The following is a 25857-nucleotide window of genomic DNA, read 5'->3' as shown; positions in this document are numbered from 1 at the left end:
AAGTGGAGACTCTTGCTCACATTATTCTTGACTGTCCGAGATATGTGGGCATTAGGAATTTCTCTCCCAGGCTGGCCCCGGACAAATCTGAAAACGACTCTGACTGCTATGTTGTGGAGCTTCTGTTAAGCAACACAGATGTCGTGCTCTTGGAAAAAGTAGCAAAATTTCTTTTACAAGTGACAGAACTTTCTAAGTAATGTATACTGCTATATACAGTCTTCCTGTCTGCGCTTTGAATGTACTCTTGATTTGTATTTCAAAAATGTCTGGCAACGCTCTAGAACCTATTTTTTAAAAATGCCAAATAAAGGTGGTTGTTGTTGTTGTTGTTGTTGTTACATTTCCCTGTTCCACATCACTGGCTGACAGGAGGAAGGCAAGGAAACATGAAACGTAGCTATGCCATGAAGGCTCACAGCAAGTCACTACATACCATGGAAAGGACAAACAAAGATATGCAGTTTCTGGCAGTGACCCCATGGAGACTCGTCCTCCTTTTAACATTGAAAATATTCTGTTTCTTCATTATGTCCCACTTCTCTCTACACTCACGACTAATTTTTTTTTTAAGACAAACATACCTTAAAACAGAAAGTCATTATTTTGCTTGCCAAACTGTTTCCTCTGAAGAGAGTCTGCATTGAGTCTGCTAATTCCACTTCCTTAGAGAACATATTCCAAAGCAGCTGGTAGAGCAGATGTCGGGAATCAAAGAGGGTGACCAGGACACGAGCCAGTTCATCCTGTTGTTTTTTAAAAATGGCATTAAATATGCATAGCAGCATGACAACCCCAGACAGAAACAAGCAAACAAACATCCACCCTATCACAGACAAACTATTGGGGACATGGGACCCATGTCCCAGCACACTTGCTGGGAGTCACAATCACTCCCTCCTCTGAAGCCCGGTATCAAAAAACAGAAGGATGGCCATGTGGTAAAAGATGATGCAAGCATTGCTGATCCATGGAGTGGTATCCCATAACAACATTTATGAGGCAGACTATGTTTTATAGTGTGGTTTGCCATTCCCTTCCCAGACATCTACATTCTACCTCAGGAGAGGATTGCAGGAACCCTTACAAAAAGGATGCAATAACCTCGATTACACAACATGATTAAAAAGGAAGAGAAGAGGAGTGGGCCAGAAAGAGCTGAGTGAGCTCTGGTTTTTCTTTTCAGAGGGTTTTCTTCAAAGCCACATCTTTTAAACAGTGTATTTTTAACAGGGGTTTTCTCTTTTTTTCTCCTTTTCCTGGGGCTGCTGATTGGTGGGGGCTGCTGAGAGGTGGGGCTTTTCAAATTTTTAAATCTTTTCAGTTAGTCTCTGGAACTAGCGGAACCAATCTTGATCCTCCTTGATCTCAGATTGCAAATGCCTTAGCAGACCAGGTGCTCAGGAGCAGCAGCAGCAGCAGAAGGCCCTTGCTTTCACATCCTGCACATGAGCTCTCAAAGGCCAGGTGGTGGGCCACTGCGAGTAGCAAAGTGCTGGACTAGATGGACTCTGGTCTGATCCAGCAGGCTAGTTCTTATGTTCTTAAGGAATGAGGCACTGATGAAGGGCAACGAAAAGCCAAAATAACGCGTGCTGCTTTTGCTACTATCATTCCTATGGAGATATGAAGTTTCCTTGGAAGTATCAGTATTGCAAGATATCTTTTCTACGGTAACATTACGTTCATTGAAGAAAAAGGCGATACCTCTTTAAGGCAGACAGGAATGGACATATAAGCAACAAACCTAAGTATATATTTGGCAGTCATATTGCATACAGAAGAATTACAACAAATAGACAACAATGATTTGAAAGTTCATTGACTGCGTTGCAAGAGGAAAATGTGACATCAAGTTGAATTGTTATAAACAAATGTATGGTCTGTAACTGACAACAGGTGATGTTTGAGCTTTGAGAAGTGATCTGGGGTAACGCTGCGATATCTGCAAATGTAAAGTGAGAGGTTGCTACATGTTCAGCAATTGCTTTTTAATGTGTTTTGTATACTAGACTAAAGGGGTGTTTAGCAATAAGACAATAGAAAAAGCCATGTTGCAGCAAACGTGCGTTGCGTTTTCATTCAGTCCATAGCTATACTGGTCTACAATCTACCCCCAGCAAGCTGGGTCCTCATTTTACCAATGCTGGATAGGAGTTAATCTTGAGCTGGCTGCCTGAAACGGACTTTCATCAGGAAAGTCATGAGCAGAGCTTTGACAGCAGTATTGCAGATGACCATGGCTGCACCATGGGTGTTGGAGGGCCTGAGTGCCTGGGAAACGCTCGAGTACGGGGGCACACCGCCGGAAAAGGGTCTCTCACACTCCCCCGACTGACCTCTCCTTCCAAAGTGTGGTTTCGGAGAAAACTGCTGACATTGCAGACCCTCTGGCTCCAATGTGTGTACGTGCAAATGCCATATCCCCTGCCCAAATCCCCCTGCGCCCTTTGCTCTGTTCATTGTCTTGTATCCAGGTGCTGCAACCCCCTGCCTGCCTGCCTGCCTTGTTTGTTTTTCCTCTTGTAAACGGTCAATAAAAGGGCTTGGGGGGAAACAGGACAGCAGAGTTGCCCCCTGGGTCTCTCACTTGCCAAAAAGAAATGCTGTCTCCGTTGCTGTAAGACAACACATGGGGTTCCCCAGTCATATGTTGCTCCATTATTATTTTCCCCTAGGATGTCTTTTTTGTGCAGGGTGTGTGTGCATTGGTAATAGAAAGGAAGGTTGCTATGACTGATCCTCCTTATAGGTAAGCAAAGAGTATCTTTGTATGTAAGTTCTGAGACAAAAGGAATCAAAACCTTTTCTCCCCTAGAATTGTGCTCAATCTTAGTTGGGTATCAGGACACAGGCCTACAAAGAGGAAGAGGAAGAAGAAGAGTTTGGATTTATATCCCCCCTTTCTCTCCTACAGGAGACTCAAAGGGGCCTACAATCTCCTTGCCCTTCCCCCCTCACAACAAACACCCTGTGAGGTAAGTGGGGCTGAGAGAGCTCTGGAAAGCTGTGACTAGCCCAAGGTCACCCAGCTGGTGTGTGTGGGAGTGCATAGGCTAATCTGAATTCCCCAGGTAAGCCTCCACAACTCAGGCAGCAGAGCTGGGAATCAAACCCGGTTCCTCCAGATCAGAGTGCACCTGCTCTTTGCCACTATGCCACTGCCAGTACACTACTCAGTTTTGAAGTCACGAAAACATGTTTGGTGTGCCAACCGCACTTTTCATATGGATCGCTACAGCCTGGTCATAGGCACTCTCCTGGATTCCAGCGCCATGCCCACTATCCCACGGGAGTGCTCCAAAATACCTGTGATTGTTCACTCCCCCTTTGTGGGGAATGAAATAGCCACAAAAGAGAACATTGCTTTGTGGAGGAACTGGTAGCTGTGTGGACAGATTTCTCTAGCTCCAAAAGTCACAATCAGCAAGGAAAGGTCAGAGGGGTTTTTTGCTGCCCAAAATAAAAGCTTTCGGAAGAAGCTACAAGCAGGAGAGACTGGAGCCGGAGCTCATGGCCCGAATACTCAGCGAAACAAGGAGGAAGAGAACTGCCCACTATGCGGGGGGGTCAAGCAGCATGCGAGAGGAGTAAAGCGTCCTAGACACGACATCCTCCTCTATCCCAGGCCACCACTGGGAAGGAGAGGAAAAATTGACTCCTTCCCCTGGTGCCTTTTTCCAACCAAAAATCACTATTTCCTCTGGCTTCTTCTACTCACTCACAGGAAAATTCACAGGCATTCATTTGTTCCGTCCACAGAGTGGGTGACAATTTTCAGCCAGAAGATACAGCAAGAGGAAAAGGTTATTCAGACCCTCACAACTTGGCTCCTGTCTGACCTTTAAACTGCAGCCACCAGGACAATACTCATGACCTACAAGTAGCTGCTTTTCCAAACCAAAATTCTCATAGCAGCTTCCGTTTAAAAGAACAGACGATCAAACGAATGAAGAAAAAAGAGCGAGGGAGGATTCAAGAACAAAAATCAGCATCGATGAGCCTTTGGGCTGGATCCAGAAAAAATATTTCCAGTGGCAGAATGGAACTTCCCTGCCACCTCCCTCTGTGGATGCAGCTGGAATGCTGCTCCCAGAGGGGGGGGGGCTGTGGAATTAGACAAGGGGGTCCAGGAAGGGGGAAAGAAATTGCTACGTATAAACTCGTGTATAAGCCAACTCTTGTATAAGCCGAGGCACCTAATTTTACTACCAAAACCTGGGAAAACGTTTTGACTTGCGTATAAGCCGAAGGTGGGAAGCCGGGAGGCAGAGGGAGCTCCTTATTTGGGCAGTGACTCCCCCTGATGTCATTGCCCAAATAAGGAGCTCCCTCCACCTCCTGGCAGGCTGGGCTTCCTCAAACCCAGCCGGGAGGTGGAGGGAACTCCTTATTTGGGCAATGACATCAGGGGGAGTCACTGCCCAAATAAAGAGCTCCCCCGCCTCCCTGGGTTTGAGGAAGCCCAGCCAGCCAGGGTTTCCCTTCACTCTCCGAGGAGGGCAGCAACAAGCGGCTGCAGGGAGGTCGTCCCGGCCACGCCCCCAGCCTCGGCAGAGGCCTGAGGAGCCGGCTGGTAAGCAGTGACTCGTGTATAAGCCTAGGGGGCATTTTTCAGCCTTAAAACAGGGCTGAAAAACTCAGCTTATACGCGAGTATATACGGTAATTTGGTATCGGTCCAACCCTTGGTTTCCAAGACATGCCAAATAAAAAACACTTATAATTGCCAAAAGGAGACAAATAGACTTGCTGGGGAGAACTTTTCACTGCTCCAAACAAGTGTTAAGGGTCACACATGACCCACCATGCTCACGCCACACAGACGCACGAAGCCAACACAAGCAACCAAGAGCATCATTTCACTTACCCACTGGGAGCAAGGCACCACATTTGCCAACGCCATAGCAATGGGCAGTTCTCCTTGGTCACCCATCATGGTGACCAGTTCCACCAATCTCTCAAACCGGTCTGCCAGAACCGTTTCTGCGAGGGTGTCGAACTCCGTGCCCTGCTGCAGAATTTTGGTGAGAACCTCCATGAACGTGGCTCTTGTCTGGAGATCTTTGTGATAACCTAGCCCTACCAATGACAACGGAAGGATTTAGCCGTGGGAACCACGTAAGTCCCTGTGGGTCTCAATGCTCACGCAGACGAAGTGCAGGGGATTACTTTACCTATTGAGTGCATAAGTCCACTGTCGACGTTTGCGTTGAGCAGGTTGGACATGGCAAGGACCGTGCAATGTCGCAATGAAGCCAGCCTCCGAGACATGCCACGCTTCCGGCCTCCGGTCTGCGCACTTTCATCTTCAACTTCACTGCAGTCATTCAGGAGGTTCATAAATAGGGTAAAATACCTACACACAAAAACATTTGCAGACTTAAACCTCTCCAACACAGACACAAACCAACAGATAGATTTGAATCCAGTCAGGTATCTAATAAAGGGAGCTTCGATTCTCAAAAGATCAAACCAAATATCTTATTATGGTCTTCAAGGTGCTACAGAAATTGAACCTAGCTGCTCCACTGCACATCAATATGGGCATCCTCTGAAACAAAAGAGCAGAGATGCACAACCTGCAAGAGACTGTGGCCCCTTCCACACAGGCAGAATAATCTACTTTCAATCCACTTTCACAACTGTGAAATCCAGCTGCAAAACTGCATTCAAAGTGGACTGAAAGTGCATTATTCTTCATGTGCGGAAGGGGTCTAAGTTTGTGACTGTTTCTGTATCTAGAGGCTGCTGACACCTAAACTAATGGCATGAATTTTACTACTGAATCATGAAGTTTCAAGAGGAGATTTGGGTAGGGGAGAGAAATAATATGAACTAGGATTAACTTGAATGTTATTTCCTCCCAAGAGGCCGGAGTTTGGGCTTGTCCATAATTCCCAGCTTCCATCAGAGAGACAGGAACAAACTGGACAGATTCTCTGCTTATTTGAAATTGGAATCTCCCATGACCTTGGGGGAGAAATCTTTAAAATCATTATTTGGCCTGGTGAAGTCCCTAAGATCCCATAACTACAGCCGGCAGCACCCCTCCTCAAAGGCCTGCAAGAGACTGCACGCATGCACAAGCCAGGCATGATATAATTCTGGCTATTTTAATTAAAAGGACTATGGAGGGAAAAAATAAAGGCCTTTACTTAAGGAACAGCTGAGATTTGGCTTCCATCAGCTCTACTCCATCCCCTTCTTCAGGCTGCAGGGGAAGCCCTGCAAGGAGAGAAACCACGGCTTCCATGCTTGCCTGGTCCAAATCTCTGGGGGAAAAAATAAGGCACAACTGAACATGAAATGTTTATGTGTTTACAAAGTGTACATCCTGCCTTCGGACCTTATCAGGGACATCAAGGCAGCTAACAATTAAAAACAGAGCGCAGTAAAAAGAAGAAAAACCCACCAGAAAACCAATTAAAATCAAAACACCGGAGTAAAACAGCAAATTGAAATATAAAGCAGGGAAAAAGGGGGGGGGGTGTGTCACAGGCAGTGCATGTTGAAACAAAAATTTACGCTGCTAGCGGAAGACAGTGATAGAATATCCAGGAGAAGGACATTTCAGAATTTGGGGGCCATGACTAAGAAGGTCCTCTCTCAGGGTGCCACCCATCTAGGATCAGAAGATGGGGGCTGTTAAGGGGTGCAATACTGAAGCGGGGTTCACACCCCAGATAGCAGAGGTGCGCAACACTCACACTGGAACACACAGCAGGAACTGAGACGCACACAGCTATATCAGCTTCCCAGAAGCGGTCCTTCTTTATTAGATTCACAGCAATGTTGCTCTCTCTGACAAAGTGCTTCGCCAGACGGCAAGAAGACAAGAGTCTCACAGTACATAGCACACTGCTGTATTATATGCATTTCATCAACCAATCAGAATACCTTTCCAATTAGCTCCAGAAAGAGGCTGTCATACAGAGGTGGTCATATGACACCTGCCATTTAGATTTTGTAGATCAGACATTTGTCCTGACAGGGGCACCCAAAACAGGGTGACAAAGGATGGCCACAAAAGCAAAGCAAGCAAAGCATTTTATTGTCATTGTGCACACACAACGAAATTGGCAGCAGCATTCCTCGATGCACACAATTCCAGACACATACCCCATCCTGACTTTCCCCTCCCTCCACCCATCCCTACACAGCCCCAAACACATCAACACGAAGCCCCGGAGTTCAGCAGGTAGGTTTGCATGGGAGTAGGAGGGCCTTAAGGCATGCTGGTCCCACCCCATAGAAGTGCTTTAAAGACCAGTACCTTGAATTGGAACAGAGAATAAAGGTGTCCAGTGTAGAGCAGCTGGAGTGATACCACCCACTCCAATGTCTCATTAAAAATGCATCTCTCAACATTTTTTCCACCTGTAAGATGCTCCACAATCTCATTGCAGCCTTGGATCTAGAAAGGCAACTGAGCTGGAGTTTGTTCCCTTGGGGACCACCTCCGCTGCCATCTTAGCATCTGTGAGCCAGGTGGCCTTCACTGTCCTTTGCCTCATTCCACACACCTCTCATGTAGCTTCCCTGCAATTTGCCATGTCTGCATATAGCCAGTCTGCATATGCAAAACCCTATGGATTCCTTGGGGATCCCACTGTTTTCTGCCTTCTCTGGCCACTCATTCAGAATAGGCAGTGGGAAGGTGTGAGGGAAGACTGCTGACACAACTCACATATATCGTTTTCAATACAAGCTGTTAAGGAACTCTGGATACACATCAATGAATGGAAACTCTCAGCAAGCTTTAGTTGCAGCTGTTCTTCTGGGCTGGGGTGAGAAGATGGCTCCCCTATTGGGCCAGTTAGCATTCACCACTCACAAAAGCATCAAAAACATCTTCCAGCTCAGCATTATGAGAAGTTGCTGCACAAGATCCACATCACTTGATCTGAGTTCTGAAAATGGCAACTGAAGCCTCACTTACCTAGTCAGGCATTTTACATCCTCATCCGTGGCCTGGTTGGATGTTCCCATAACCCAATCCGTCAGATACTCCACCATCTTGTTCCTGAAGTTTGGTATCACAGGACAGAATTTTTTGAAGGAAAAAACACACACAACATGCCAATGTAGGTACAATGCAACAGAGTGCAGAAGAAATGATACAGAGTAAAAGGATGCCTTGGAAATTTTGCCCTAAGATCTTGCATTGGTGCAGACGGCAATTAAAAGCTTGGTGACGGAGTGGCCATGTTACAATTAAATGGATTTCCACTGAAAGAGGGAATCTTTCCAAGATCTCATCAAGTCCACAGCCATCTGGGTAATTTCAACCAGGGGTTCAAGATCTTGCTGGAGTCATGGAGTTGGGTTTTTTGTTTGCTTGTTTGGGAAAACCTTGTCTGATGAAATTCTCAGGTGGATGCAGTCCTTCCTTGATTTCCACCAATTATGGGGGACACCAGGGGTCACCAAAACACCAAGGGAGGCATTTCTGCACAACAGAAACTACTTGCTGAATAAAACCTTTACAAGATACAGTTATAACTGCTAATGGGAATGCCTTTAAGGAAAGGCCTCAGATACATGGAATACAGGAGCCCTGATTGTCAAAGATACAATCTTCATGTCCGGAGGCAGCACATTCATCTGACTACCAGCTTCTGGGGGATTTATGGCGGATGGGTTGTCGCCTCTAAGTGTGATAACTTCCTTTTACAGCAATATCTCTATGTCTGGCCCATGTGGCTTTATGATGGAAGGTTAGGCCTAGATATTTAAAGGACTTGGAGTGTTCGACCTTAACCCCATTAATAAGGCTTAAATACAGTAGAAAAGATGACAATTTTTGATTTTTCTGGGTTTAAGGACAGGAAGTTAGATGTACAGTACTCCATAGTTTTTCTAAGGAGCCTTTTAAGGCCCACTTGAGATCTAGAGATCAGTATCACGTCATCAGCATAAAGTAGGAGTGGTACGGGTTTGTTTGCAAGAACTGGGCTGTGTGCATTAACATCTGGCAACACTTGTACCAAATCATTAATGAATAAGTTAAACAAGACTGGGGCCCACACACCGCCTTGCTTAACACCTGTCACGACGGGAATCTTAGGAGTTAGGACTTCAGAGTTTGTACATTTTATCTGGCAGGTTGTGTATGAATAGAGAGATTTAATAAGTAGTAATAATCTAACATCGATCCCCATCTCTGTTAACTTAAGCCACAGCAAGTCTCTTACAACTGAATCAAAGGCACTTTTCAGGTCTAAGAACTTCCCAGTGTCATTTGCTGGGCGTTGTCTACAGTCAGAAGGTGGAGCCACTTGGGAATGGCTGGTGGCTGATGGCAGCTGAGCACCTGCCTGACTGGCTGAAGGACCCAGGTTCATTTCCTTCCCAGTCAAAAAGACTTCAGAGAACCTGGCTGCGAAAGATGCTTGGCTGAGAGTCTGGAGACACTGTACAAGGCAAATTGAAGAAGAAGAGGAGTTTGGATTTATATCTTCCCTTTCTCTCCTGTAGGCGACTCAAAGGGGCTTACAATCTCCTTGCCCTTCCCCCCTCACAACAAACACCCTGTTGAGAGAGCTTCGAGAAGCTGTGACTAGCCCAAGGTCACCCAGCTGGCGTGTGTGGGAGTGTACAGGCTAGTCTGAATTCCCCAGATAAGCCTCCACAGCTCAGGCGGCAGAGCGGAGAATCAAACCCGGTTCCTCCAGATTAGATACACGAGGTCTTAACCTCCTACGCCACACTCATCCATTCACGCCATATGGCTATTATATTCAGGTATCTCACACACATGCTCTTGGCACACCCAGTTAGGAGACTAATACACCCAGCCAGCCATTTCCCCGCACACACTGTCACCCACCTGGGAGAACGGCATTCTTTAAAACGGCAACACCAATGTGGCTACTCAATTAACCCTCACCTGAATTTCATCTCTTGGCAGAAGGAAAGGTCGTCCCGCCTCTCCATCATCACCTTCACCAGCTGACAGAGTTTGGTTTTGATCTGAATGGCATGCACCAGATTCCCGAGGACACGTACATATCTGCGAGCAAACAAGGCGGCATTCAGCTCAGGGTTATGTACCTTCTTGCAATTATCAGAGGTGCAGGATACATCGTATCCTTGCTTTGTAAAGTCAGCACACATTGGTGAGCAGTCAAGAGCTATTTTCGGAAAACCCAGGAAGGAGGAAGAGCCCGCCCCAGGAGAAAAGTGAGAGCAACCAGCCACGCCAGCCCTGACCCCCACAAAAGCTTCCAAGTCTGCTGACCTCTATCAACCTCTTCATGCCTTGTTGTCCCTCTGGCTTCATCCTGCTCCACCCTAACGGGAATGGAGCTGGGTCCCACGTTTGCACTTCAGCATTAACAATAATCAAAGCAAACTGTGCGCTTGAAGCTGACTCTGCAAAGTTACTGGCCCATCAACTTTCTTCGTGAGCCCACCTGACCTGCTCCCAGGGAAGGGAAGGTATTTGCACCAAGGGGTCAGCTGTGCCTGGTTTTTCATTTACTCAACCCGCCACAGGCACTGAAGGGTGGCCTCCCATTTTAATCTGTCCTCATGTAAAGCAGCAAGGATCTGGAGCACACAATTCACGGCCATCAATTTTATCATGTGCACAGCCCTGTGGGAAGGAAAGAGATGGGCCAACGTGCCTGACTAGGTTCAGCATCATGGTCTCAATGCTGGCTTGTCCCAGGTGCTCCGAGCTCCCTTCGGTGTGATTGTCAAGCAGGTTCTTCATGATGGCAATGGTCTGCTCCACAAACTGGGTATTGGTGTCGTTCAACAAGACCTGTGTGGGAGGGAACCAGATTGTAATAGGTATTCAGCTTCTTTGGTCTTGCACTAAAATTGAAATACCTTGACAAATTGAATTCTCATTTCCAGTGCAATGCTAAGCAGAGTTACGCCACTCTATATCCACGAGAGTCAATAGTTTTTGAAGGCTTAGGATTTATTGGACATCTAATACAAAACTGCAGACTTTGCTTAATATCTGAATAATAAGTAGCCTAAATAAGCATAAGCATTTGTTGTCATTGTGCACGCACAACGAAATTTACAGCAGCATTCCTCGATGCACACAATTTCAGACTCATACCCCATCCTCACTTTCCCCTTCCTCCACCCATCCCTACACAGCCCCAAACATATCAACATGAAGCCGCGGAGTTCAGCACAGCCACAGCTCTAGAGTAGAAGCTGTCTCTAAGCCTTTTTTTGTCCTAGTTTTGATAGACCTGTATTGTCTGCCGGATGGTAACAGTTCAAAAAGAGAGTGTGCTGGATGAGACAGGTCTCTCAGAATATTTTGGGCTTTCTTTAGGCTTCGGGAATTGTAGAGTTCTTCCAAGGAGGGGAGAGGGCAGCCGATAATCCTTTGTGCAGTAGTGATCACCCTTTGGAGCGCCTTCCTATCTGCCACTGTGCAAATAGCTGACACTGTGCAAATAGCTGACACTAGAAGCCTCAGGTACCTACATTTGCTGCCCTGGGATGCTGCTGGAAAGATCTAAAACTGCTGGGAAAAGCACATCATACACAGAGTCCCCTAAGAGTTGTCACACCACACACAAACCACCCATCATGGCAAGGGGTATTTTGCTAGGGTCCAATAAAATTGCATAGAACTGGGCTTTCCCTCACAACGTAATTGCTCGGTTTAGATACCACACACAAACTACGTGTCGTGCCAACCACAGTTTCTAACCAACACCATGGTGTGATCTTGTGACGCCTTTGCTGTGGCAGTCTGTGGCACCGAGACAGCAGAGGAGACTGCTGAGTCCAGGGCAGCCACTGCTGTAGGACAGGACGGGGCACCCAGCAAGAGGCATTAGTAGCCCCTGAGCCCAGCAGGAATGAAGTGCGCCCTCTGCCAGACATCGTCTCTCCCCTGTCAGGCAGTAGGGCAGGAAGTATGCCAGCCCAGGGCCTCAGTTGAGTACACAGGGGCCTGTGGCTAGCCCCAAGCAGGGCAGGGAGGAGGTACGACAGGGTGGGTAGAGCTGCAGGTATGAAAAGGGAGATGTAAGGAAAGACAGAAAAGGAGAGGAAAGGCTGGGAGGATGAAGAGAAGAGGGGAACCAATAGGAGGAGCTGGGGCCTTGGGCAAGATCGGGCTGCCAGACCTGGTAGGGCTATCCCAAGCCGGATGGGCAGCTCAGCACCTTCAGGTTTCAAAGGGGCAAAGCAGGTGGGTGAGGAGGTCTGCACTCATGTTTATGGATCCCCATAAAGAGACACTTACAGAGCACCACTGTGTCTGGTGAGTCTCTGCTGCCCGTGGAAGACACTTATGAGGACCCCGCTGGCCCCCCCAGGAGGGAACCACAGGGTCCCCCACAGGGTTCAATCCTGTCTATATTCAGATCCCATGCCAAAAGACAATTAAGCTTCCTCATCAGCAACCATACCTCTACATCAGTGATGGCAAACCTTTTTGAGACTGAGTGCCCAAATTGCCACCCCAAACCCACTTATTTATCGCAAAGTGCCAACACGGCAATTTAACTTGAATACTGAGGTTTTAGTTTTAAAAAATTGTTGGCTCCGAGGCGTGCATTACTCAGGAGTAAGCTTGGTGGTAGTCGGTGGCTTTGCTTTGAAGCAACCATGCAACTCTTCCAATGGGTGAATCATGGCCCTAGGAGGGTTTACGCAGAAGCAAGCCCCATTGCCAGCAACTGAGCTTACTCCCAGGTAAAGGATCGCGCTTTAGTTCTTCGCATGAAAATCAGTGGGTTAACAGGGATATCTACACTGCTTCTCCAAAACTAGGTCTTAGGTTTAATGCTAATAATTGAGCCCAGCGGCCCAGGCCAGCCTAGATGTGGGGGTGGGGGAGGGGCTCTGTTTGTGCGTGCCCACAGAGAGGGCTCTGAGTGCGACCTCTGGCACCCGTGCCATAGGTTCGCCACCACTGCTCTACATGCTGTTATCAATCCTGGAGCAGTAACCACACATTTATTTTCCAAGCATGACTTTTGTTACATAAAAACACAGGGAATTCAGTTTCAATATTGGCAACGCAAAAGAAAACGTCATCAAACGCTTTACCTGCCCCTGAGAGTCAAAGAATTTGCTGATGATGCCCTTTAACTTGTTGAAGAGCATTGGGTAAAGAGCCGGGCTCAACTCCAAGCCCATCAGATCTTTGATGTTGGTGCGTATCTGCAGGCCGACTTTCTCATGGGTGCAGACCATCAGGGATAACAGGCGATCCATGAATTTGCTCACAGGAGTCTCTGTGTTGCCTTCGGTGGACATCATGGATATCATGGAACCTTTGCGCTCACTCACAGGGCCCATGGGGGGGCTGTAGGTGGCAAACCCTGCACTGCCGCGATGCTGCAAGCACACGCCTCCGAGCGCGCACAGGAAACCCGTCATGTTGATCCACTCCTGCAGCGAATCTGTGTCAGAAAGATCTATGGACCCTCCGCCGCTGACATGGGACATGCGCCTCTTGACTATGGTCTTGTGGAGGCTTTCAGTAACCTGGAAGGAGTTCAATACGGGGGGAAAGGAAAATAAAAAGATGCAGAGTCCGTCATGTTCATATGTCTTTTCTCATTTGATCTAGAGGCACAAGGCGCTTCACACAAATTCGTCTGAAGGAGAGCCCTGCGGGGGGCAGGTTACTGGAAGCCCTCAGGTTTTGCAGGTAGAAACAGAAGGCAAATCAGACTTGGCCTGAGCCTTTTCCAGAGGGGTTTTCTTCCCCAAAAAACATTCTGAACACAATTTTCTCTGGGCCATCATCCCACCCCATGAGAGCCACAAAGATTTTACTCTCTGATTGGTTACTTGGCAATTTTATTCCATTTGGGATAACGGAAAGGGAAAGCAGCCCCTGGCCTTACACATTTCCATGAGCCAGAAAGATGCTCTCACACAGCCCCTCAACACACTCCAGGATAGAGCCTGTGATCTCTGCCCGAATCAGCTGGAATCAATCAGACATATTTTATCTGATCCCCGAAATACAAAAGAGTTAGAAGCCCTCTGTTTTGCAGTGTATCCGCTGACAAATCTGGGTCCCAGTACAAGGGCCTTACCTGCCCATCTTCCATTTTAGTCTTTGGATAGTTGAGGATATGTTTTGTGGCCGTCTCCCATTTTAAAAAGGTATCTTCCCAAGCCTAGAATGGAATGGAAAGAAAATGTGGATCTATGAGTCTTCCGAAAGAACCCAGAGGGTTGACACTTAATGGAAAACTACAGTGCCCCGGAAGAATCAATATGTGCATACAAACCCCCCCAAAAAGTTGTACCTCGGTGTTCCCTGGCGTTGGATGCTCAATTCGTCTTAACAATGCCATTGCTCGTTTTTGGAGAGCTGCTCGCCCTAAGGGTGGGGTGGGGGTGGGGGTCAAAAAAGGGTTTCAATTAAAAAGGTTATTTTATGCATGGTCAATATTTCCTTTGCGAAGGAAGAGCTGCAGTCACAACGAATGGCACCAGAGATAATTAAAACACATCTTTTAAAGCATTTGCACGCAATTCTTTGGTTCCTAGCTCAGCTGATGGTCATATACCTGGCAAGGAGCTGTCAGAGTTTAATCCTCACAGCCCCACCTCTCCATTTTTTAAAGCACCTTATAAAGTGAGCCCATAGGTTGAATTATGATGAAAAAATAGACAAAAGGGTAAACACTAGACGGAGCCGCTGACAGTATAGCTATGCATGGAATCAGAAACTTAAAATGCACACAACTGCGTGAGTTGTGACTGACAACACTTTAGGCTGCTTTTATCTCCCTATGCTTGTTTCAAAAACATACTTTATAAATCTGAAACTAGCTAAAATTGAAATCAATGAAGCAACAGTTTTTTAAAAAAAATAAAGAATAGTCTTGGAAGCAATATAAAAAATACCCAATTGTCCTGATTATCATTTATCACTATATATACACAACTTCATAGCTGTTTGGAGTTTATAATGATCCCGTGGCCAACTCTTGGAAAGCTGCACAGACCCTTTGTTCAAGCAGGGGCTCCTCCTATTCAAAACTACAAAAATAAAATTGCTTGTTTTAAATTACTTCAGGGGTAAAACATCTTGCTGTTAAGCACTGCATCAAAATAATGACTTCCACTCTGCTGCTAAGTGAGTTCTTACTCAAGTGAGTTCAGGGGACATTTAGACCCTGATACCCTGGGTGTAACAAGTTCCCCTTTGCTTCACCCCAATGTCCTTTCAGGGAGACCTGCAACATACAGACACCAAGATTGGAGAGGAGGCTTGGAATCGCATGAAACAATTCAGAACAAACATAGACAACTGCATTTCCGAAGGAACAATTGAAATATTTTTCACACCCCATGGGTAAGTTTGGATCCTTTGTGCAATGAAATCAATGTCAATTGCTTGAACGCCAATTGTGTTAACTTTAAAGCAAAACTCTTCAACAGTACAATCCTCAACAGAGCTAGCCTTTCTAAGGACACTGGTTTCAATGGTTTTAGAGGGGCGAGACTCTGCTGAGGACTGCAGTGTAAACCAGAGTCCCAGTAAAAGAGTACTTCTTACCTGTTGACATCATGTTGCTCACAGATGCAAATTCCATAAAGGTGTTGTAGTTGGGCAAGAAGTTGTGTACAGAGACCTCATCTACTCCACACCTGATGTCTGCTTCCTCACAAAGATGCCGGAAACAGGACATGGCCACCAGAACTGCTTCGGTGTCTGGGCTCCAGAGAGACATGTACATGGCAACCTCCAGCTTCGTCTGGGCTTGGCGACAGATGGGCATCCCAGCGCAGCCCACGGTGCTTTCCTTGGAAAATAAGACAAGGGGAAGTTAGAAACCACAGTGCACAGGCAGCAGGAAGCATTCTACAGAAATGATGCTAAGATGAACTGGGTGCTACGTTGGTAACACCGTCAGGAGACCACCAATGAGGACATCTCTGTCCCTTTAAATGTTCACACGCCATGGCCAAATCGTGCATGGTCCCTGGGACCTGTCCAGAGTTCACGTACTTTTACCTGCACCAGTTGTTCCCCCCTGACTTTCTGGTTGTAATTTTGGCCCAGGGCACACTGGTCTGAGAGGGAGCAGAGGGAGAAGCATTCAGTTGCATCCGGGAACTCTTCCACCCCCCACCCCCACCCCCCAACCCCGGATTTCAAGCCTTTCCTCATGCCTGAAGGTAGCTTACAGTTCCAACAACATAAAAGTGGAACGGCATTGACTCCGCCCTCCACCAGAAAAGGCCTGTAGCTTAAACCTCACAAAAACTCCCACAAATACAATGACCATTCAGTGCTTCTAAAGATGGTGCCCCCCCTCACTTCTCCAAGCAGCCCATTCCACAAGGTGGGAGCTGCCACAGAAAAGCAACAGTCTCTAATAGACAGCAAACAAGTCACCTTAAGCAAGAGAACAACTAGACAAGAAGGCTGTCCCTGGAGCAGTTATGGTATCATCATTTGACTTTTTAAAAAAAAATTGGCATTTTTTTCTCAGGCAAAAATACAAAGAAATAAGAGTTAGTGGGGTGCTGTGTGGTTTCCGGGCTGTATGGCCGTGTTCTAGCAGAATTCTCTCCTGACGTTTCGCCTGCATCTGTGGCTGGCATCTTCAGAGGATCTGATGGTAGGAATGTAAAGCAAGTGGAGTATATATACTGTGAGGTGAAAAGGTGAGGCCATCTGAATAGAGTAGCCTGGCATGTGAGTCACAGAGAAGTCTGCAGCATGGGAGTAACAATGAAGCTAGCAAGGTCAATACTTCTATTCAGATCCATTCACCTATTGACCTTGCTATCTTCATTGTTACTCCCATTCTACAGACTTCTCTGTGACTCACATGCCAGGCTACTCTATTCAGATGGCCTCACCTTTTCACCTCACAGTATATATACTCCACTTGCTTTCCATTCCTACCATCAGATCCTCTGAAGATGCCAGCCACAGATGCAGGCGAAGCGTCAGGAGAGAATGCTGCTAGAACACGGCCATACAGCCCGGAAACCACACAGCACCCCAGTGATTCCGGCCGTGAAAGCCTTCGACAATACAATAAGAGTTCGGCCCCTGTGGATGCTACGGAGTTGAAAACTTTGCACTGCTGTTTAATGTGCTGGACAGTGTAATTAATTAATTTGCTTACTTAACCTAAAAGCCCATTTTCTCACTGAGAAAAAAGTAAATTACAAAAAAACAATACGATAAGAACACCGTAACACAACATACTGCAGTAAAATGGTCTACATGTTTTCACAGATATTCGAAGCATAACCACCTTCCACTTGACTAAAGTGCCCTTCCAAACAGTGCCATTTCACAGGTGCAAACGGAAACCAGGCCCAGGCCACAACAAGGTTTCAGTTGCCCCTAAATGCCTCACGAAAAGGTCAGGCCTGCCAGTTACCCACGGTGTTGCCAGGGCTTGTTTGGTTGACCTGCAATTCCAAAATCAAATTCTATCTCCCATCACAGCAGTAAACATCAGGTACCGATTTCGACAGGGGAAGAGGGCTGCTCTGCCGAGCACGACTGGGCAGAAAGGGCCTCCTGCAGAACCCTCAGAACCTGTTTCAGGCTCCGGCCCACACTGTGGTCTCCAGAACCAGTTCATTTTTCAAGGGCTGGGTCTCACGAAAGGGGGCTGAACTGTGTCTGGGAAGTACCACTTCCAAGTGCAGACGGGGGGCTTTCATAAAGGAATGCTCCCCTCTCCCCTCCCAAGAAGTCCCTCCAGCAGTGGGAGCAGCAGTGGCATAGTGGTAATGAGCAGGTGTACTCTAATCTGGAAGAACCGGGTTCGATTCCCCGCTCTGCCACTCGAGCTGTGGAGGCTTATCTGGGGAATTCAGATTAGATGGTGCACTCCCACACACGCCAGTTGGGTAACTTTGGGCTAGTCACAGTTCTTCTGAGCTCTCTCTCAGCTCCACCACCTCACAAGGTGTTTGTTGTGAGGGGGGGAAGGGAAGATTGTAAGCCCTTTTGAGTTTCCTTACAGGAGAGAAAGGGGGGGACATAAATCCAACTCTTCTTCTTCACATGCAAACCAAGGCCCCTTCCGCACATGCAGAATAATGCATTTTCAAACCACTTTCACAACTGTTTGCAAGTGGATTTTGCTATTCTGCACAGCTTCAAAGAGCATTGAAAGCAGTTTGAAAGTGCATTATTCTGCATGTGCGGAATGAGCCCTAGGGATCAGGAGTCTACCTTATGCACAGAGATTTTTTTCAGAGCATTCCAGCCCCCACTGCTACCCCCTGATGTGGCATAACCCGGCCAAAGACTGCCCATCTCAGTGATAACAAGGCAACAATGCTTCTGCCAAGGGCCTGCCCTGTGCTGAGGACAGCAAACCTTCCTGCAAGCCTTCTACATACCAGACAAAAACTGCCCTTGCTCTTCCGGAGTGTACCACCTGGGGTACAACGCATCAACTCTTCATGGTCCAGAGAAATCTGGTTTACTCCACCCCCAGTGACATCACAGCCCACACCATAGGGGAACAGAAAGTGACAGGAACTCCTATCTGATTGCTAGAGAAAGGGAAGAAAAAAATAACGATTAAAAAATTGCCTACATTCTATAGGGAGGATTAAAAGGAACTGTAAAACGGGTAGGAAGCAACATTTCATCAAAGGGTCTTGAAGCCAGGACCTCTTTGGGCCCCCCAAGTGGTTTGAATCTTGGAGCAGGACACATGAGGCTCAAATGAGGAGAAGATTTTGAAAATAGAATGCTGGACGCCACTCATATTTTTATTAGTATTTATTGCATATTTATTAGAGTTAGTTTTCATTGTTCTTATCACTGCTTTTAAATGTTTTAGTTATCTTATATTGTATTATATCTATATGCTGTACACCGCCCGGAGCCATTCGGGGATAGGGCAGTATAAAAGCCAAAGAAAGAAAGAAAGAAAGAAAGAAAGAAAGAAAGAAAGAAAGAAAGAAAGAAAGAAAGAAAGAAAGAAAGAAAGAAAGAAAGGAAGGGAAGGGAAGGGAAGGGAAGGAAGGAAGGAAGGAAGGAAGGAAGGAAGGAAGGAAGGAAGGAAGGAAGGAAGGAAGGAAGGAAGGAAGGAAGGAAGGAAGGAAGGAAGGAAGGAAGGAAGGAAGGAAGGAAGGAAGGAAGGAAGGAAGGAAGGAAGGAAGAAAGAAAGGAAGGAAGAAAGAAAGAAAGAAAGAAAGAAAGAAAGAAAGAAAGAAAGAAAGAAAGAAATGTCAGTTTTGCTAGTAGTGGAAAAGCAGCCACCTTTTGAGACTGAGCAGGAGAGTCTAGGAAGCCCACATCAAAAACAGACTTGGGGAAGAAATCCATTCCCAGAGCTGGTCCCCATCACCACTGGCAAACAGAACAGAGGAGCCTGGACACCCCCCCCTCCCGCCCCGTGCTCAGCACCATCTGAGGCTTTGCTCTGAAGGTCCCCTGGGCCAGCGCTGGCAACAGGCCACCTGGCCTTCAGCCATTTTGACCACACCTGTGGGAATTCTTCACTCGTGCAATTTGCCCCACTTGAAGCCCACCTGTTCCCAAGTCCTCTGTGCCTGTATTAAACTAACCTTTTGTTCCCTTTTATTAATTTGTTCTTTGGAATTTCTATACTGTTATTAAGACAAATTTGGTTATAACTAGAGCAACTGTGCCCCCCTCCCTCTTCCCTCCAGCACAAACATCAGGATGGTCTTGCCTCTGCCCAACCCAACCATCCCACACCCCTGGAGACTTATAAAACTGCATAGAAGGGAAAGATCAGAAACACAACCAATCAGATCTGGCTCACTCCAACCAGAGGGGCAGACTGGGCCAGGGACAGCTGGAGGAAGAGCAGCTATTGAGGGAAAGGGCTAGGTGGTTTCCTACCCAGAACCCAAATGGTCCTTCTTATTCCTCAAAGAATCTGCCCCCTAGTGGATGGAAGGTGCCCATGTGTAAACAACCAGGATTCAACAAGCAGAAAGACCAACAGTTAACTTAGGGCCGTGGTGGCGAACCTTTGGCACTCCAGATGTTAGGGTTACAGCGGGAACGGAGAAATGAAACTTAGCCCAGACAAAAGAAGTGAAACTTAGCCCTGACATCCCGCTCCCCTTAAGGCCCTCTCCCGCCCGGTTTGTCTGGGTACGCCCGGTGAAAGGCCCCAGAGTGAGGTACTTACCCAGGATAGAAGCGATGTTGCACCGACACCCATTCAAGAAAATTGTACCCAGAGGTCCTTCCACTCCTGCACCACAGATATTGCAAAGTTCCCCTATGTATGCTAGAGTCCACGATAGCGGCGATTTCCTGGTGTATCTCCCCATTGACTATGTATACTTCGGGTGGAGGGGCGTCCAGGTGCCAAGCGTCACTGGAGGCCGCTTTCTTTAGGAGGCTGATGCGGAACACCGGGTGGATACGGGCGAGGGTTTTGGGGAGCTCGAGTTCAACTGTGACCGGGTTGATCACCTGAGAGATGCGGAAAGGTCCGATAAACTGTGCTTCCAGCTTGCGCGTCCCCGGCAGGCCCCGCAAGTTCTTGGTGAAGAGGTACGCCCTGTCCCCCACCTGATAATCCACTGGCTGGCGTTTGCGGTCCACGAACCACTTGTAGTCCGATTTGGCCTTGTCTAGGGATTCAAGGGCGGTGCTCCACGTAGCTTGCAGAGAGGCGATCCACTCACCCAGGTCCAGCGGTGCGTCCAGTAGCAGGGGAAATGGGTCATTGTCACGCCCATAGATCACCTTGAATGGGCTTTGGCCCATACTCGCATGTACGACGTTGTTGTGCGCGTACTCGGCAAACGGGAGGAGGGTTGCCCAATCGTCATTGAGTTGGTTGACGTAACAACGGAGGTACTGCTCGAGGATGCCGTTGAACCATTCGGTCTGGCCATCTGTTGCTGCGTGGTAGGCAGAAGAGAGGCCCAACCCCCAACAGTCCCATGAACGCCCTCCAAAAGCGGGAAACAAATTGGGGACCCCTGTCGGAAATGATTTTGCGGGGGGCCCCCAACAAGGAGCCATCTGCTTGAATAGGATTGGGTGTTTTAGTTCAATGAGTTTGAGGCCAAGTGCCTCCATGAGGTCGGGGTGAATTAAACACCTTGAGCAACCGGAGTCAATGAGGACCTCGGAGCGGGTGGAGGAGGGGGACCCAGGGATGGAGAGGGTGACCGAGACAACCACCGGCTTAGTGGAGAGGGCGCTCACCCGGAATTTGGCACTTGTAGGAGTGACCTGGCACTCGGAGCTCCTCACGCCAGGTCGAAGTTGTTTCCCACCGGCTCAATGCAGTCCCGGGTCTCCAACTCATTGGAATCGCTCAAATACTCCTCAGAACCAGCTTGGGCAGATGCCACCTGGACAGTGATAGTTCACGAACGGGGGAAATCTTTAGAAGGTTTTGCAGGGGTTCCCGAGCGCTGGCGAGCGGCGTCACCTGGGGATGCTGCTTGAGTGCGTCGTCCCAGGCACATTGTGATGCGAACGGGGGAAATCTTTAGAAGGTTTTGCAGGGGTTCCCGAGCGCTGGCGAGCGGCGTCACCTGGGGATGCTGCTTGAGTGCGTCGTCCCGGGCACATTGTGACGAGGTGGCCTTCACCCCCACAGTGGAGGCAGAGGCCCAAACGACGACGATGGGTGCGGGTGGCGTCCGAAGGTCCCTGACATGAAGTCCCCATGTCGGGCGCAGGTGGGCGATTCAGAGGGCGCTGAGCGCGATTCCAACGTTGTTCCGATTGCTCCACTTGCCGGATCCGCAGCTCTGCATCCCCTGCTCTCCGGATCCATTCCATCAGAGTCCCAGGGTCTCCGTGGATTAGGCTCCATTGCAATACTTTGGGGTGGAGAGCATCCTTGAAAAGTTGCCCTGGAACCATCTCGGGCCACCCCCGCAGGCAGCTAGCTAGCCTGCAGAACTCCACAGCAAAGTCACTGACTGAGCGGTTTCCCTGCCGTAGTCGTTGGAGTGAAGCCCGGGCCTTGTCCTCGGCTAATGGGTCCTCGAATCTCCATCGCAGGGCCAGCAGGAACTGCTCCAGGTCGTAGATCTCCGGGGCATCCTCTTCTACTAGGCCAACCAGCCAGTTCGCAGCTTCCCCACGGAGCCAGGTGCCCACCTCAAAAACCTGCTCGCGGTCAAAACAAAAGTCGCCCCCATGTACTTCCATGCAGGATCCCACTTGGATTAGGAAGAAAGCTAAGTTGTCTGGGTTCCTGTCAAAGTCCACCTTGAACCCTCTGCTTAGGCCCTTTTGCAAGCTCGGCCCCGGGGGGTGACTCGGTGGGCCACGGCCCGGTGTCAGGTCAGACAGTTGCCATTGTGGGGAGCATACACCAGCCCCCCAGTCCCCTTCTGCCTGCTGGACGTACCTCCCGCTGCCGCGGATGGGACTGTTGCGTCTCGGCGCTCAGCCATTAAGAACTCCACTTGGGCCTGCAGCATTGCGAAGTCCACTTTCAGCTAGTCCTATTCTCGGGTTACTTCCTCAGTCCGTCGCCGCAGTGCCTCGTAGTCGCGGTGTCAGTCGTCCAGTTTTGGGAGCGACCTCCCCTCCGCCACAGGGGAGTCCCTTGCCAGAGAAGTCATTCGGGTGCGCGGCGAAACCATGTCATCTCGAAGGGTCCCGACTTCCATCCAGGATGCACGTCGTGGCAGGTGTTCTCCCACCCACTCTGGCGTGGGGTGCCGTGCTGGTATTCCTCTGCCCCCTGGGGAGAACCCCAGGTAGCGAAAGTGTTCTCCTGGCTCAGCCATTCTCGATCGAGGGTCTGGGCGCACGGTAGAACGTTTGAGAGGAGTTTCAGCACAATGTAAGGCTGAACACACTCAAACGAAGTCAGCTCTGTGAAACAGGAATAACTTTATTGATATATGTCGCCCTAGCTACAGCGTGCTGGAACTGAGGGTTCTTGCCCTCAGTTCCGTATATATAAGGTGTGTGGGTGGGCGGTTCCCTGTTACAGCGGGAACGGAGAAATGAATCTTACAGGGGACCCGGAGAAGTGAAACTTAGCCCTGACAGCCTAGAACCCAAGATTGTCCTTCAGATATGTTCCTATATGCCCACTGCAATCCTCAACAAGGTCCTATTTTTGTTTTAGTATCATGTTTTAAGTGATAAAGGACAGAAGCCAAACAGATGCCAAACAGATGCACTGTTCAGTGAATTCTTTGCGGTTACAAAACCTAACATGGTTTACATCCTAGTAAGTCTGCGTATCGCTGTTTATTACAGCATTTATTAAAGTATCTTTGCACTGTTATGCATTAACTTCATTCTTTAAAAATATGGGACTGTTATTTGACAGCTCGGTAATCAACTAGGGCAGAAGGAGAAGAGAACTAACTGGTCATATGCTGAACCTTACAGCAAACGTGGGCCCCGTGCGTGTAGAGCAGCATACAAGTTTGATGAAATAAATAAACAAATTGAGAAAACTTACCAAATGCAACACAAAAACCAAAGTGGCATTGGAGAGAAAAAAAAGGGGCACATTTTTACCTTAGACTTGCAGGTAAAGAGATCAGAGCAGGGTTGGGGAAGCTCAGCAAAATAGGGATACTTGACTATCTGATAAATGGCGCAACGGGCAGGCAGGCAGGCAGGCTGGCAATCAGTGTAAGAAACGAGGCTCTCCACTGCTCATCTGGGGGTTTGCTTAGACGAGGCTCTAAAAGGACATGGCCTCCTTGTTGCAGGGATGTGGGCGCCTCTGGCCTGCTTGCTGGGTTCTGCCCCAAGTCCACACAACGGACATAACTGCTTAGGATCCACAGGCACATAGTGGATGAGAACAGCACTGTCATTTCCTCAATTTTGCACCAGCTTAACCAACCCCATGTCTTGTGAGGTCCATGCCTGTCAGTGCTTAGATGTCTTGCTGTGTGGGGATTGCAAATGTGTCCTGTAAATGCTTTCCGGTGTCTCTCTCCCCTCCCTGGCAATTCCCTGGCGCCAGCACTCCTGCAGGAAGGTGCAAACGTTCCCAGGTTTCTTGAAGCTCTGTAGTGCAAATGTTATACTCTCTGTGAACCCCATTTGGTGGGAATCAAATGGGGGGGGGGGATTGAAGGATATAATCGCTGGATCTAAGCGGGAGAGCTTAGATTCAGCTTTCTCTGCTACTCTACGCGTTGTAGAAATAAACTGCTTTAGGACTTTCCTACGGTCTCTGTTATTTCCACGTTCGAGAGCCTGACATTAAGCCCTGCACAAATGCTGAATTCACTACGTGGAGACCTGTGGGTCCAGGGTACAACCACCACCCTCTCATGGGTGGGACGGCAGCCACAATCACACTCTTGCATAATTAAACCACATCCAAAGTGGCCCCTGGAGAAGTAATGGAACCATCCGAATCCATGAAACAACCGGGTGGAGGGGGGAAGGCTGATGAGAGAGGGTTGACCTTTCCCAGGCACCAGAGGAGACATGGTTGCCAACTCAGAGAAAACTTGAAGGCACCTTCGATTTCATCTCCTTCACTTAGCGGAAACATCAACAAATAACTGCAGCTAGTCAAATTTCATCCTGATTGAGACTCATCCATTATGACAAGAGAAGGACGGAGGGATGAATTTAAAGCATTCACTCACCTTGTTCTTCAGAAGAAATTTGTTCCTGCAGATCAGGATCTCTCGCAACCATTTGAGAATTTCCGTGCTGCTGAGAATCTGGTTGGTTGTGAGCCTCTTGCAAATACAAAACAGCATTTGTGAACTGCAGCAACACAAGATTAGAAATAGATTGTCAACATCTCAGCATCCCAAGCATCTACAGGAACATCCAATTACAAAAACAGAGAGTGTGTTTCAGAGCCAGGGTGGCAGATGTGCAAATGCTCCAGTCCCACAGGGGACCAACCCTGTCTGATATGCTCAGTATTCCAATTGAGGGAAACCGTATTCATGAGCTAAACAGTTTGCAGGCATCTGAAAGATAGAGGTGGAAGTCAGCACTGCAGAACGTAACAAGTGATTTCACTCATCAGTTTGGTGTCTAAGATGCTCTCGGTCTCAAATCGTTCTACTGCAGACCAATCCTTGGAAAATATATTTGTTCACTGAGTCCTGAAAATGAGCACACGCTTAGGGTTTCAAGTAAAGAGGGTCCCATAGAGTGTTTTTTTCTCCTCATCTCTGCTAAGTATTGAAGCAGATTTGTTAACGTCAGATTAATTTTGAGGACATGATCAAAGACTTTGCAATTACATGCAAGAGAAAACCTTTTGCAGTATAAAGTTATAAACAACCAACATTAAACATTATTTTTCATCTCTGATTTGTGTAAATTAAAACGCTGTGTGTCTTCGAGGCTACAGTATAGGGAGGTACCATATTTTTTTCAGTGCTCAGGGCCCCTAAAGATCTTAATCCAGTCCTGTGTTTACTTCATCTAGACCTACCTTTCTCCCCGATGGAGATCCAACACTGCTTACAGTGTTCTCCTTTCCTCCATTATATCCTCACAACAACCCAATGAAGTAGGTTAGGCTGAGAGTGTGTAACTGGTTTACGGTTACCCAGCAAGCTTCCGTGGCAGAGTAGGGGTGGAACAGGGATCTCCCATATTCTAGGGTCAACTCTCTAACTACTATGCAACACTGGCATCTATATGTCAATGGCAACTGTGCAGGGCAAAACTTTTTCGATGGTGGCACCCAAATGGCGAGACTCTCTCAATGCAGGGCTTGTCTGGGTCCCTCAGTGCTTGACTTTAGGCAACCTGCTTTAGTCAGAAACCTCCCGCTCTCTCATTTCTTCAAGTCGCTCTCATTTTCTTTGCTTTTTCCACTTTCAAGTTGGTTTGTGTGCTTTCTACCATTCAGACACCCTTGGATCCTGATGCATGAAAAGGCAGATTGCATGTGATTTTAGAACACTTACCCATGTGGAGGCAGACAATGGCAAACCACCTCCA

At 47.9% G+C, this 25857-nt stretch overlaps 1 protein-coding gene across 2 annotated transcripts in view; it reads right to left on the bottom strand.

Moving 5' to 3' along the window:
• Window positions 1–25857, bottom strand: part of LOC125445883 (neurofibromin-like) — an 86110-nt gene that overhangs the window by 10288 nt on the left and 49965 nt on the right. Inside the window, exons 16-28 of one of the 2 annotated variants that reach the window (XM_048519310.1) lie at window positions 24534–24657; window positions 18336–18491; window positions 15514–15760; window positions 14255–14328; window positions 14039–14122; window positions 13038–13478; window positions 10631–10770; window positions 9892–10014; window positions 7942–8025; window positions 6158–6274; window positions 5177–5358; window positions 4870–5081; window positions 585–746 (exon numbers count right to left, since the gene is read on the bottom strand). In XM_048519310.1, the coding sequence (XP_048375267.1) occupies window positions 585–746; window positions 4870–5081; window positions 5177–5358; window positions 6158–6274; window positions 7942–8025; window positions 9892–10014; window positions 10631–10770; window positions 13038–13478; window positions 14039–14122; window positions 14255–14328; window positions 15514–15760; window positions 18336–18491; window positions 24534–24657 (2146 nt within the window). The remainder of the gene's footprint in view (window positions 1–584; window positions 747–4869; window positions 5082–5176; window positions 5359–6157; window positions 6275–7941; window positions 8026–9891; window positions 10015–10630; window positions 10771–13037; window positions 13479–14038; window positions 14123–14254; window positions 14329–15513; window positions 15761–18335; window positions 18492–24533; window positions 24658–25857) is intronic. The other variant, XM_048519311.1, reaches the window with a different exon arrangement.

This window comes from Sphaerodactylus townsendi, linkage group LG16, assembly GCF_021028975.2.
Source record: "Sphaerodactylus townsendi isolate TG3544 linkage group LG16, MPM_Stown_v2.3, whole genome shotgun sequence".
Classification (NCBI taxonomy): Eukaryota; Metazoa; Chordata; class Lepidosauria; order Squamata; family Sphaerodactylidae; genus Sphaerodactylus; species Sphaerodactylus townsendi.
Note: the sequence above shows the minus strand (reverse complement) of the source record. Positions and strands in the feature narration are given on the sequence as shown.